Source organism: Crinia signifera, chromosome 1 (genome assembly GCF_055691185.1).
Source record: "Crinia signifera chromosome 1, ASM5569118v1, whole genome shotgun sequence".
Taxonomy (NCBI): domain Eukaryota; kingdom Metazoa; phylum Chordata; class Amphibia; order Anura; family Myobatrachidae; genus Crinia; species Crinia signifera.
Window position 1 is genome coordinate 343084167 of NC_139217.1, and position 12698 is coordinate 343096864.

Here is a 12698-nt window from a genome sequence, read left to right on the forward strand (position 1 = left end):
AACCCGCCCCGGCCGCCCCGCATATTTACTTACATGTGCGGTGCAGCCGGGCGGGTGGTCGGTGAAGCTGGGAGGGTGGGGGGTCCATTGCTGATGCCGGGAGATGGGCGGGAGGCGGCCACTTCACTTCAGGAGCCGGGCAGGGAGGTGTGCGGGTGGCCGGGCAGGCAGGCGGGCGATGACAGGACAGGGCTGCGCAGCTGCTTGGCCTGCGCAGCGTGACCTCTGGCTTAGTCACGCTGAGCAGAGCCACAATGCCGGGACGGGAGTAGCCGGGCAGCGTCTGAGCACTTGCTCAGATGCTGCCCGGCATTAGACTGCGCATGCGCAGTCTAATCCCGAAATCCCGGGATTGGAAACTCCAATCCCGGGATTGAAATCCCGGGGTTTTAGGGGCCAAATACCGGGATCCCGCCGATCCCGATCCCGGGATTGGCCACCCTAGTAATAACCTTTTGGTGGTTTTAGTCAATATAGCAGGGATGGATCTGTAGTGTCTGCCAGTTGAAGTGTTTCGAACAGGTTGTGGCCAGGGTACAGCTTATATGCAATGATTTATAGAAATAGCGTGTTAGGGGGAGAAAGACAGAGAAGACAAACGAGCGTGAAATAGAAGTAGTGAAAGGGAGGGGGAGAGAGATAGGGGGTTCATTGAAAAAGAGGGAATGAGAGAAATAGAGGAGTGAGGGACGAGGGAGGAGAGGAAGCTATTAGGGAGAGAGAAACAGTGTCCGAGAGAGGGAAAAGATGCAAGAGTAAGAGACAGGGGAGTATTTTAGAGTGTCAGGGAGAGACAGAGAGAAGGAGAGGATGTCAGGCAGAGATAAAGAGTGTGTCATGGAGAGAGACATTATCAGAGAGAAAGAGTGTCAGGGAAAGAGAGCAACCAAAATAGAAATACTGTAACTAGGGAACTCTAATAAAAGTACAAATATTGGTGTTTTCGATAGCCACTATAATGCATGTCACAATTGTGGGTAAAGAATTGCTTAGTTCCGGTTTGTATATTCCCATTTTTTTTTATCTATCCTATTATAAATTTGCATAGCCAAGTGAACTAAAATGTGTTAACCAGTGAATAGTGCAGGTGAAAATAGGGAAATCTACCTGTATTCTCAAAAATGACAAAATAACACAGGATAACAGTATAGGAGTATATTGAAGGGCATATTAAAGAAGATTTCGGGGATTTAAAATGTGTTAAATGGTTGCAATAAGATAAAGAGCAAGCTTTTTTGTGTAATATTTATGCCCTCATAACATTTGGGGTACATAATAATGGAGATAAGTATATATTTGGGTCAGTTTAAGGCACTTTCAAAATCCTTGCATAAACAATGGATTACTCCCACCTGCAAGCCTAAAAACATTTGTCCCACCCATAAAGAGCCCCAATATACCTTTCTCATACCATATACCCCCATTTCCATCACTTTCCACTTTTTCACCCCAAAACTGACATCTCATTATTGGGGGAGGGGGGGTATTTGCCAAGGAATCAAGGGGGTTGGTTAATCAGACCTGATTGCATGGCTTAGAACTTGTCAGGTAAGGTGGGTGAGCACCTGACCGTTTTCGGGGAGTGTCAGTGAAAGCGCAGGTGTAGGCGTATGACATCAGGTCCGGCATTGTTCTGACTTTTACTGCAGCCACGAGTAAAGGTGGCCATACACACGCAGATTTATCTTCAGATCTGGCTGGTTGGAACAAAGACATGGTTATGGATGAGAGCAAATGACAGTTGACCATTTGCTTGGAAAGGCTGGAAAACTGACAAACTGTCACTCATCCATAACCATGTTTTTGTTACAACCAGCCAGATCTGAAGATAAATCTTACTAGTGTATGGGCCCCTTAAGTCCTGGGCTGCGCACAGACTACACACACACACACACACTGGAAATATAATTTGATGGTTAATGGCTTGCAAATAGATTTGCAGCTAATTTCAGGGCTGTAAAATTGTTGCAGACTTAATGTAGCCTTGCACAAGGCGTGACTTCACTCTGGTTGGGTGGCATATACCTGATTGCAGGGATCTGCAAATTAGCACAGGAGCAATCAGGTCTTAATAACCCCCGCGTCCCTAATTTTTCCCAAAAATCGGAAGTTGAGTATCCTCAACTTTTCATCTGCTCAGAGAAGGTAAAGAAAAATTCTAATTGTGGGGATTAGTTAGACAACAGTCCTTCCTTGTTTGGGGGTGTCCTGTCCAAGTTAGTGTGTGTGTGTGTGTGTGTGTGTGCGTGGGGGGGGGGGTTGTACTGGCCATCACCAGGAGGCAGAAATTAAGAGATTTCAGCTTCCTTGTATAGCCTGGACCATTTTGGTTATTACCCCATGCCATCTCTCCTTCCCATTCTACCCAATGAAAGTTGTCACAGGCACCTCAACCCCCCTGTGCAAGACAATGCCCAAATGAGAAAGGACAGAAATTCTGGAGCACTACAAGCTCCAGAATGGCAAAGTTTGCTGCAGAGAGCCTATCTGATCTTGTGTTCTGGGGCTCAGACAGAGGCGTAACTCTGGGTAGCAATGGAGTCATCTGTCGCTGGGCTCCTGCTCTCAAAGGGACACCTCGGTACTTGTGTAGTTTCACGGCGTCAGTTACGTAGTTAGCGCAGTGTCCCTGTCAGAATCAGCGTAGTGTTGCCACGGGTAGCGTAGTCAGCGTCCCTGTCAGAATCAGCGTAGTGTTCCCGCAGCTGCAGCCGTTGGGCTACACTAACAGTGTAGCTTAAGCTGCTGCCGTGAAACTACACAAGTAATTAGTCAGGCCTTCCTGTTAGTATCAGCGTTGTGTTCCCGCCCGTTCGTGGGCAGCCGGAGCTTACGTAGTTAGCGTAGTTAGAGTAGTCAGTCTGCGCTTATTACATTATGTGGGAACCATTGACCATTTTATCATGACAGGTGTGAATGTGTTCCTGAAACACCCCCACTATCCACGCCAGCCCGAAGCGTGGCGAGCGCAGCGAGCCTCACGAGGGGACGGGTTACGCGTCCTCCCAACCTTTTTATACCCCCACTATCCATGTTGCCGTGGAGTTGATTTTCATAAAGTGAGCCACCGAGCCGGAAGCGTAGCGAGCGGACGCGGATTACTTTACATGTATTCCGTGTCCGCTCACCACACTTTATAAGATCAACTCCACGCCGATGTGGATAGTGGGGGTATGAAAAGGTCGGGAGGAAGCGTAACGTGTCCCCTTGTGGGGCTCGCTGCTCTTGCCTCGCTTCGGGCTGGCGTGGATAGTGGGGTTTTAAATGGAGGCATTTGCCAGTATGTAACATGAAGCACTGGCAAATGCCTCCTTTATTATGCATGAGACGCACTTGCGTCCGAACCCCCTCTTTGTGCAGGAGACGCACACGCTACCAAACCCCTAACCCTGTCGGCAGGGTTGCTGTACCTTGACGCAATAGTTACTCAGACGCAGAAGCATATCAGACGCTCCTGCATCTCATACAGATGGGCGCCGGCGCTGGGGAGAGGCGCTCACTAGGCTTGCCAGGGACGCCGTTAACAGAGATGCAGTTCCTGGCAACAGTACGGTGAGTAGCTGCCTCACGGGGACACTATGCTGACTACGCAGGGTTGGCGCGGAGTGACTACTCTGACTACGCTAGGCAGCCATTGGGCTACGCTGATAACGTAGCTTAGGCTGCCGTCGTGAAACTACACAAGTAAGGCAGCCGTTGGGCTACGCTAATAACGTAGCTTCAAACGTAGCGTAAGCTGCCGCTGTGAAACTACACAAGTACCGGCACCTCTCCACCCCTGCATGTTTAAACCAGTTTATTGAAAGCCATTGATATCGCTTCCATGGCTGACCCCTCCTAGCAGGATCATAGATCACACTCTCTTTATTTTAAACATAATATCCATCTCATACATACATACTGTACATACACAAATGCATACATATATTTATATAAGGTAGTGTGTGTGTGGGGGGGGGGGGGGTCCACCAATATGTATCTTGCTTCTGGGCAACTGCGATTAGTTTTTGCAACTGGGCTCAGACCATTCTGGTTCTAACCTAATTCCCAAATTGTATATCCAACTAAAGACAAAGATGTAAACACTACTGGACCATTGTGTTGTCTTCAGAATAAAAGAATCAAATTGTCAGCATGAGTCAATAAATGATTTGCTGTCAATAATTTAAATACTGTACATGAATGACAGCACTAATTTGCAGAATGCTTTGACATGCTATTTCTAAATCTTTAATGTGCATTTGTTGCTAAAGTGCTGCAACTTTAAATCAGAAAATCCACGATGATCCAAATCTGTTCCATTTGTAGTAAGGAGCCTGTTGTGCTGCTGCTGAATATTTCTGCCTAATGGCTGGATGCGGGGACCACTGTGTCTATTTTTACCCTCCACTATCCTATTGCACAGTTCCCACTGCAGTTTCCTCTAGTAGTGCATGCCTTCCCATCCATGTGCCTTACAGTACTTTGTCCTGCATTCTCTCAGTGCATTGCCTTGGATGGTATAATATGAAGGCTTCCCAGCAGCAGCCTCCCAGAACACAACACAGTCTGTCACGTTAGGTTTGTACTGATGATTTTTGTTTCTTTGTTTTCGCCCTACTCTCTACATCTCTCTCTCTCCCTTTTTAATCTTCCCTCTCGCTGAGCTTTAATTCACACTGTCTAGCATGTTCCCTCTTTGCTGATCAATGTTGTTTGCTTTAATTTCCTACTCACTCTCCTTTCTCATCCCGCTGTCTCCATTCTCTCTTTCCCAGTGTCTCTTTCTCTTCTTTATCAGCCTGCCTTGTCTCTCCCCCACCTTCTTCATTTCATTAGAGTATCATTCTTTTCATAAACAAGCACAGAGCCTTCTCTGTGCATTGCTGTGCCTCTGTTTCCTCTTCCCCCTTTAATCAATAGCCACACCAGGAGAGTTGCTCACATGAATGAGTCCTTGTGCATCTCACCCCCAGACATCTTTCAGTGGATGTGAGGAGCAGAGAGCTGGGAATCTTGCTCAACTACCCTTTCTTATCCTGGTTTCTTCAGAGTCTAAGGCTCTGTCATGCTGACCCGTGGAATATGCGAGTCTCTTGGTATCAATATCCACCCTGTGGTCCTCATCTTCCTCATCCTCCTTCTAGGATCCCACGCTGAAGGTAAGAAAAGGCTCTAACAATTCTATACATCCAGCAGTAGTGCTCACATCCTCTTCCCTCATCACTGCTTCTTCCATAGGCACCTGCTCTTTTAATTGTTAATGCTTCTATTTAAGTGCTTTAAGTGTTAAGAAAAAAGCCTGCTAATGTTACTGAATTATTTTAAGAGGAATTAAGCAGCAGGGAGCAGCTATATTTTTCAAGGCTTAATCAATAAGGTTTGTTTCAGTGCAGAAAGTAAAGACATGTGTGAATTGTCTTAATAGCAGCATTTTGGGAGAGGAAAGCACATGTTCTTCTTAGTGCATTGGTCTGAAAAAGTAGCTTCATACTCTGTGGACTGCTGTCATTAGGAACCATTAATACATTATTACTTACAGTAGCTTATATACAGTACAGTATGTGAGTTTGCAAACTGTTCATATCTACAGTATGTTACTGTATCTATGTAATCGGCATTTGCTAGAGCATCCTTACTCTCATAGAAGGTTACTGTTGTACTCAGCATACAGAATATAAAGCAAGATGGGCATTTGGGTGTTTTTCTCACTCTGGGACATTTAATTCATTTAAAATAACAGGGGCTGTGCAAATGTCTAAATCTGATCCCAGTGCACCTGGTGCTGTTCTACAGCCAGATATTCAGTCAGTGCTTGAGTGAAAGTTAATATTGCAGTATAAGCCAGCTCTGTATCTATTGAGATTTTCAGTGTTTGATCTTTGCTTCTCATTTTTACTATTATTAACATTTGCAATTATTATTTGAACCCCATGTCTGAATTTCTGATCATGTTTTACAATGGTCCGATGGGAACATATCTGCCATCTACCCCCAGCTAAGATTGTAATATGTATTTTATTGCTCTTGCTTTCTGGTTTCAGTGTGTTATTAGGTTATGAAATGTTTATTAAAAGATATGGCCCCTTTCTATACTCATCGTATGAGAGATTCGGGAGTGGAAAAGACATATGCTGTATCATTGTGTGTTGTAAATACAGTGCAGATATAATGCCATGGGGAGTTTTCTCGTTTATTTTCAAAATATTAATAAAAAATTAGATGGTAAATGTTGTTTTAAAAAAAAAATGAGGATGCTAATTGTGAATACTCATTATGATTTGAGAAAACCGATGATTGTGGATTTGGTAGGCTAATGACTGATGGTCACTGTCTGTAAATCAAGGCTTCCAATTAGTGATAAAGGACTAGGATTTGAAAATGTTTTACATTTGTGGCACACTGATGGACCATGAAACATTTAATGATAATGATTGCTTTGTTTAATTATTACTCTGGCTGCAGTAATACTAGAAATCCTAGAAAACATGTAGTATTCTGTGATATAAGCTCTGTCCAGTTAAAGTAAGTAAGGACAGTATATTTAAAAGTACAGTACATTGCATCTTGTCATATGCCCACCTGCATAATATAGTGGAACATAAAAAGTTTTACATGCCTTGGTATATCAGTGGTTCGAAAAATCAACTGGGTCAAGAAGGCATAATTGTAACTGGTTCAAATCTCTAATGAGTTTCATATACAGATTAGATTGATAATCAGTACAGTAATGATTATGTTAGTGATTTGCAAATATTTATCCTTGACCCTTTGAGTGCCAACCTCTCCGTGAGATATGTTCAAAATATCCGCTAAAAATGCCAGCGTCACTCAGATTTGTTATATGAATTCAAATAAAAAATGTTGCGCAATAAAAGATTATATTTCGACTATAAGGTAAACATTACAGGTCATTATGATAAATAACAATGTTTGCTTGGTGATGTTTTACACCTATTTTGACAAATGAACTTGGCACAAAGGGTTAAGCCCTCTTTTCGTATAGGCTTACTAGATTTTGGTGTAATTACAGAGCTCTAATTAACATCTCACTTTGCTCTAATTTACTGCATTATGGGCAATTAAATATAATTTAGCATGCATGTTATTAATTCATGTGCTTTGTTTTTTGTTATTATATTTACTGTTTATTCACATGTTGCTCCTCTTTAGAATGATGTTTTTAGACTGACCCTAGACACATGCAGCAAGTTGATGGAAGGCAAATAACCAAGTACTACTGTATATAGCTGGTACACCCTGATAATGCTGTACATACATAGATTTTAATTTCAGTTAAATACATTACAAATTTTAATAAACTTTATGCAGCAAATTAAATGTATCTTGGCATAGGATACATATCATAGCAAATGCTTTTATGCACAATACGTTGGTATTGTCCTTGGGTGTTCCGGGGTTAATTAGCAATAATCCAATGGCCTTATCAATATGATAGGCTTCCAATAGGGAATTATATTATCCACATAACTGAATATAGGATTAACATGTGACATGTAAGAACTTATATGATTGTGTCAAGGTAATAGGCTTTTCAAACAAGCAACGTCATGGCGAGGTCTGCTGAGAAGGGTCTGTAGTGTACAGACAAGAGAAAGGCAGACTATCAACAGTGTTTATAAAAATTTAATATATGTCTATTATATCTCTTATCCATAAGGATGGGACATCATTTCCAATAACATGTGCCCAGCAAGGCAATGTAATTCTAAATGACAGATCGGATAGTACTACAGAAAGAGTAGTAGTGCTATTTTTTGTCAGGTGCTGAATATATATACTGTACCTTGGGGTTTTCTGGTTGAATGTTCATTTAGTTTTCCAATCAAGACATCATTGATCCCTGTCAATAGAAGGGCAGCAGTGTCTGGACCGTTCGTTTTTTTCTATGAACGATTTTCTTTGGGTTGTCCTTTTAGATTTTTGTTTATTTGTTTGTCTGATACGGTTCCTGGTTCTTTAGCCATTGGATTAATAGTGTTTAGCTGAGTGTAAAAACCAAATCATAACAATGAAGTTGTCAAAGAAGAAATAATCAATAGAAAAAAAAAGTAGAAATAAACTCTTTATTTAAAATTCAGGGAACCAAATGAAAACCTTACTGTTTCCTAAGTCTGTGTTCTTGAAATACATTATAGACATTGGTAACAAATAACAATATTCTGCGAGTAGTGAACTTTTTGACATGAAAATCTAACATTGATTTTCATTGTTTTAAAGTAATTGGATATATTATATTGGTAATTTGCTGTTTAGGCATAACACATTTAGGGCCATATGTATCAAGCGTCAAAAAGTGATAAAGTGAAGAGTGATAAACAACCAACCATCAGCTAGTACCTGTAATTTTTCAAACCCAGCATGTAACATGGCAGTTAGGAGCTGATTGGCTGTCTGTTTATCGCTTTTTGAAACTTGATACATCTGTCCCTTAGGGAGATTTTTATCAATGCTTGGAGATATAAAACACGTTAGAGATGAAGTCGTCTTCTACCCTACAATTTACAGGCTGTTTTTGAACAAATGAAAGGAGCTTATTGGTTGATACTTTAGCTCTTAAAATTGTATCACTCCCCAAGCATGTATGAAGACCCCCTTAATTATTGTTCAGTTTTAAAGCAAAACAAACCAATATGCTTTAAGAAAAATGCTAGAACCCAATGGAGTATATATATAGTGCAATATGGTTCATCTGCATAAACCCCATTCTCCCAAGTAAAGCAAAAGGATACTTCCTCATCTTTGCAGTCACTGCTACGCCAGTTACGTTAGCCGCTACTTAATCGCTATTTAAGACTTTTCGGCAGCACTATTGTCCCCTCACGTGTGCCCCAGAGGGCTTGCTTCACTCGCCATGCTTCGGGCTCGGTGTCTCAATCCGCTCTGCTTCGCTCGCCACAACTTTACTAAAGGTACTGTAATAGATGGTGGCGTGGACACAGGAGGGTGGCGTGGGCTACGTGAGTTCTGTATCATAAACAGTGGCAGCAAAGATGAGGAAGAACCAGCAAAAGTTTTAAAATAGCTTTTTTTATTTTAGAATTATTGCTATATTGGATTCATCATAATAGCACATACTTGTAATTTCAGTCATCTAGCAATCTCCAGTTAGTGGACTCCAATGTACAATTAGTGGACTTAAAATGGAAATGCTGAGTAAATGAGGAACATCAAGCTTGTTGTTGAAAAAGGCTTCACCACAGGTGTGACTCATGCAGTAATTAAAACAATAACACTTCATCATCATAAATGTAATGTATAAAAGGCCTTGTGTAGACTGGTTGTATATAAGTATTGCTACAGAGGAGACTTTGGTGACTTTGGAGAAGGAGTTAGGTACTTGTTTCCTAGCACAGCACCCGTCGGGGTTAATTTCATACCGTAATTTAAGCTACTTAAGGTATGCGATCAACACGATGGACACGATTTTCTGTCAATTACCAGCCTTCATTGCCGGCAAAGAGAAAATTGCGTTGATCGCGTCAATCGCATGCCATTATAATGGCATGCTATGCGACCGACGCGATCAATGTTAAATTACCTGTCAATGTTAAAATCGCGTTGATCGCGTCCATCACATACCATTATAATGGCATGCGATGCGATTAACGCGGTTTTACATAGGGTACAATATTAAATGGCCCCCAGACCCCATTTTTCATTGTATGCCCCCCCCATTGTTAACGCCACCCCACTATTGACACCAACCTGAAGCGTGGCGAGCGCAGCGGTACGCGTCCTCTGACCTTTTCATACCCCCACTATCCACGTCGGCATGGAGTTGATTTTATATAGTGTGGCGAGCGCAGCGAGCCACCGAACCTGAAGCGTGTAAAGTGTAAAGGTGTAAAGTGTTCAAACTGCTCCTCATACCTGTTAATGCACATTTGCATTTTCAGTGGTGCAGAGAGCACAGGCCATAGTTTTCTGAGTGATACAGAGTTGCACGCTGCTGTGATCGCTTTATGGTCTTTTGCTGCAGTTGCTTCTGTGGTTTTATGCTAATACTATTAAAAGCCATTCCCCTGGCATGTTTCTGAGAGGGCAGACTTATTAAGCTTGGTGAAGTTATAAAGTGTCTGGTAGCTAGCACCGGTCAATCATCTTATATATGTCAATGTTCTAACCCAGCCTGTAAATTGACAAGGAGCCACTTGGCTGGTGACAGTACCAGCCACTTTATCGCTTCACCAAGCTTAATAAATCTGCCCCTGAATGTGTAAGAACTCTGTTGCCCACTTTGAGCACTTGCAGTAAGTAACTTCAAAGTATGACCACCAATGTAGTCAGTTAGGTACAGAGCTGGATTAAGGGGTGGGCTCTGGGGGTCAGAACCCCTAGGCCTCCTCGCTGCAAGGGCCCCCGGCTGGAGAGGATGGAGAGGTGCAATGCAGAAGGAGAGGTGCAGGGGACAGAGGAAAGTAGAAGTGCAGGGAGTATGGAGAGGTGCAGGAGGGACAGAGAGACAGAGAGGTGCAGGAGGAATGGGAGGATGGAGAGGTGCAATGGTGACAGAGAAATGCAGGGGAGACAGGGGATGGAGAGGTACAATGGGGATGGAGAGGTGCAGGGGGGGAACAGGGGGACGGAGAGGTGCGATGGGGATGGAGAGGTGCAGGGGTGATAGGGGATGAAAGTGGTGGAGGGAGTGAGAGGTGCAGGGGTGACAAGGGGAGGGAGCGACTGGGAGGCGCATATACATATATACGTTCAAGTAAAAAGTACAGAAATCCGCTATGTATAAAGGTCCTAATTCTGGCCATATCCCCTCGCATGTCCCGCTGGTGCAGAAATCATTCGATGGTCACCGACCATCAAATGATTTCTTCAGGCCACGCAAATATATATCAGTGGAGACTGACCTATTTTTGTGGGCTTCCAGCCGAAGACAGGGTGGGTGACTGACGTGACGTCAGCCGCCTGCCCCCGGCACACCTCTTCCTGCTCACAATCCATGGGAACACCTAGCATTTTCATGGGGACACCCATGAAATGCTGGCCCTTTCCATGGGGGACACTGGATTCCGCTGCCCTTTGCCCCCCACTTGCATTGGTCCATGCGAACGGATCGGTGACTATGCAACTCGCCGAGACCATTTGCCCAGGGACCTTGCACATGCAAATCATTATTATGCCCATGTGCAGATTAAAAACATCACTCCCATGTGCAAACATCAACCAAAATGACCCTTAAAGTCAGGAGTACCTGCCCTGGTGCCAGCTTAAGGGGGGTCGAAGTACCCACATCCAGAACAGGAGGAAGTGTACCCCAGGCCCTCCGGACCCTTAATCCAATCCTGTTAGGTATCTGAATTTGCAACCATTCCTTCACACAAACCTGGTACTCCTATAGTTATCAGAGAGTGTCTCCTTGTGTCTGTCTAGCTGCCTCCCATTCACCCTCCTGGATCGTCCAACAGTTAGTGTGGATTAATTAGTCCTGCGGCTCTGTGCGCAGACATTGTGGGATGCTTACACCATGCACTGTCTTAGCAACTAGACACATGGACAGTTAAATGAGCATTACATGTAACTCAGAATCAGCCCATAAATGTGTACTTTGCATATTCCATAAAATATTCTTAATAAACTTAATGTTGTGGCCAGAGAAATGTGCACTGGTCCGCTTGCTTAGCTGGAACATGACTGTAATTAATATACACCATTATCATCATCATCATTATAATTGTGTTTCGTAAATTATATGCCTGGTGTAATGCGTGGGTGTATTGAAATACATGGTGCATAAAAACTCCCAGTGTCATTGGCATGTGAACAGTACTTACATCTGTTCAGTTTCTAACATTAGAATATTAAAATAATCTTATGAAAGCTGACCATATGCAGGGGGTGAAGCGCTGCATTCGCACAGTATGCTCAGGTGACCTCATTTAAATATCTAAGCATGCACACTTCCTCCCAGCCTTGCCGAATGCATTGTATTCAATTTTGCCTCATTTTCAAACAGAATGTCTCTCAACAGCTGCTTCATAATGAGACGTGTTTAACACATGGATAAATTATTAGTTATGAAGAGCACATGGTAAAAAATATGACAGTTGTAGCAAATGTGTCTAAATCACAGAGAAGTGTGGGAATTGCTGTAATGATTTAAGGGACTCTCTTAACATCTCTTAAGCTCATGGGAGAGTTGTTTGACACAACAGTCCCAGAAAGAGACTATTCCATACAACTAACACACTGTACTGTATGACGGCATTGTAAAACGTTTATAAAGTTCAATAAGCTTAATGAACTGCTGACTATGTCTTTCTACATAGGCAGCTGGTGTACATTTATGAGGTAAATGCAAGGCAGTTGTTACTAAAATGCTGTTTTATTTGTTTCCATGTATTTGCTACTGAACAAAGATAAATCATTTGTTGTTACGTAGATAAGCTACGTCAAAGCAGTATAATGGTTCGGACATTCTTCATCAAATTTAGCGCCATATTTATCATAATTAATATTTTAAACCTGCATTTACGTGTAAATTAGCAGATTGAAAAATGAATATTTTCACGCAAAAAATCTCTTGCCAGGGTCCTGGTTCTTGTAACCGTCACACATTTCTCATGTGAACCCATCCAGCTCCTGCTCTGTAAAAGTATTCAAACTAGTAGTCATTGCCCTTTAGAGTAAGTCATCTGGAGATGGCATTATCCTATCGGGGCCAATCTCTGGAATGTGAAATACAT

The 12698-nt window shown here is 42.8% G+C and overlaps 1 protein-coding gene across 3 annotated transcripts in view; it reads left to right on the forward strand.

Moving 5' to 3' along the window:
- Positions 1-4404: 4404 nt before the first annotated feature.
- Positions 4405-12698, forward strand: part of SEZ6L (seizure related 6 homolog like) — a 351778-nt gene continuing 343484 nt past the window's right edge. For 2 of the 3 annotated variants that reach the window (XM_083146527.1, XM_083146544.1), the window contains exons 1-2: positions 4405-4560; positions 4956-5141. In XM_083146527.1, coding sequence (XP_083002653.1) covers positions 5048-5141 — 94 coding nt within the window. In that variant the 5' untranslated portion in view covers positions 4405-4560; positions 4956-5047. Of the gene's footprint in view, positions 4561-4611; positions 5142-12698 lie in introns of those variants that run through there. The other variant, XM_083146535.1, reaches the window with a different exon arrangement.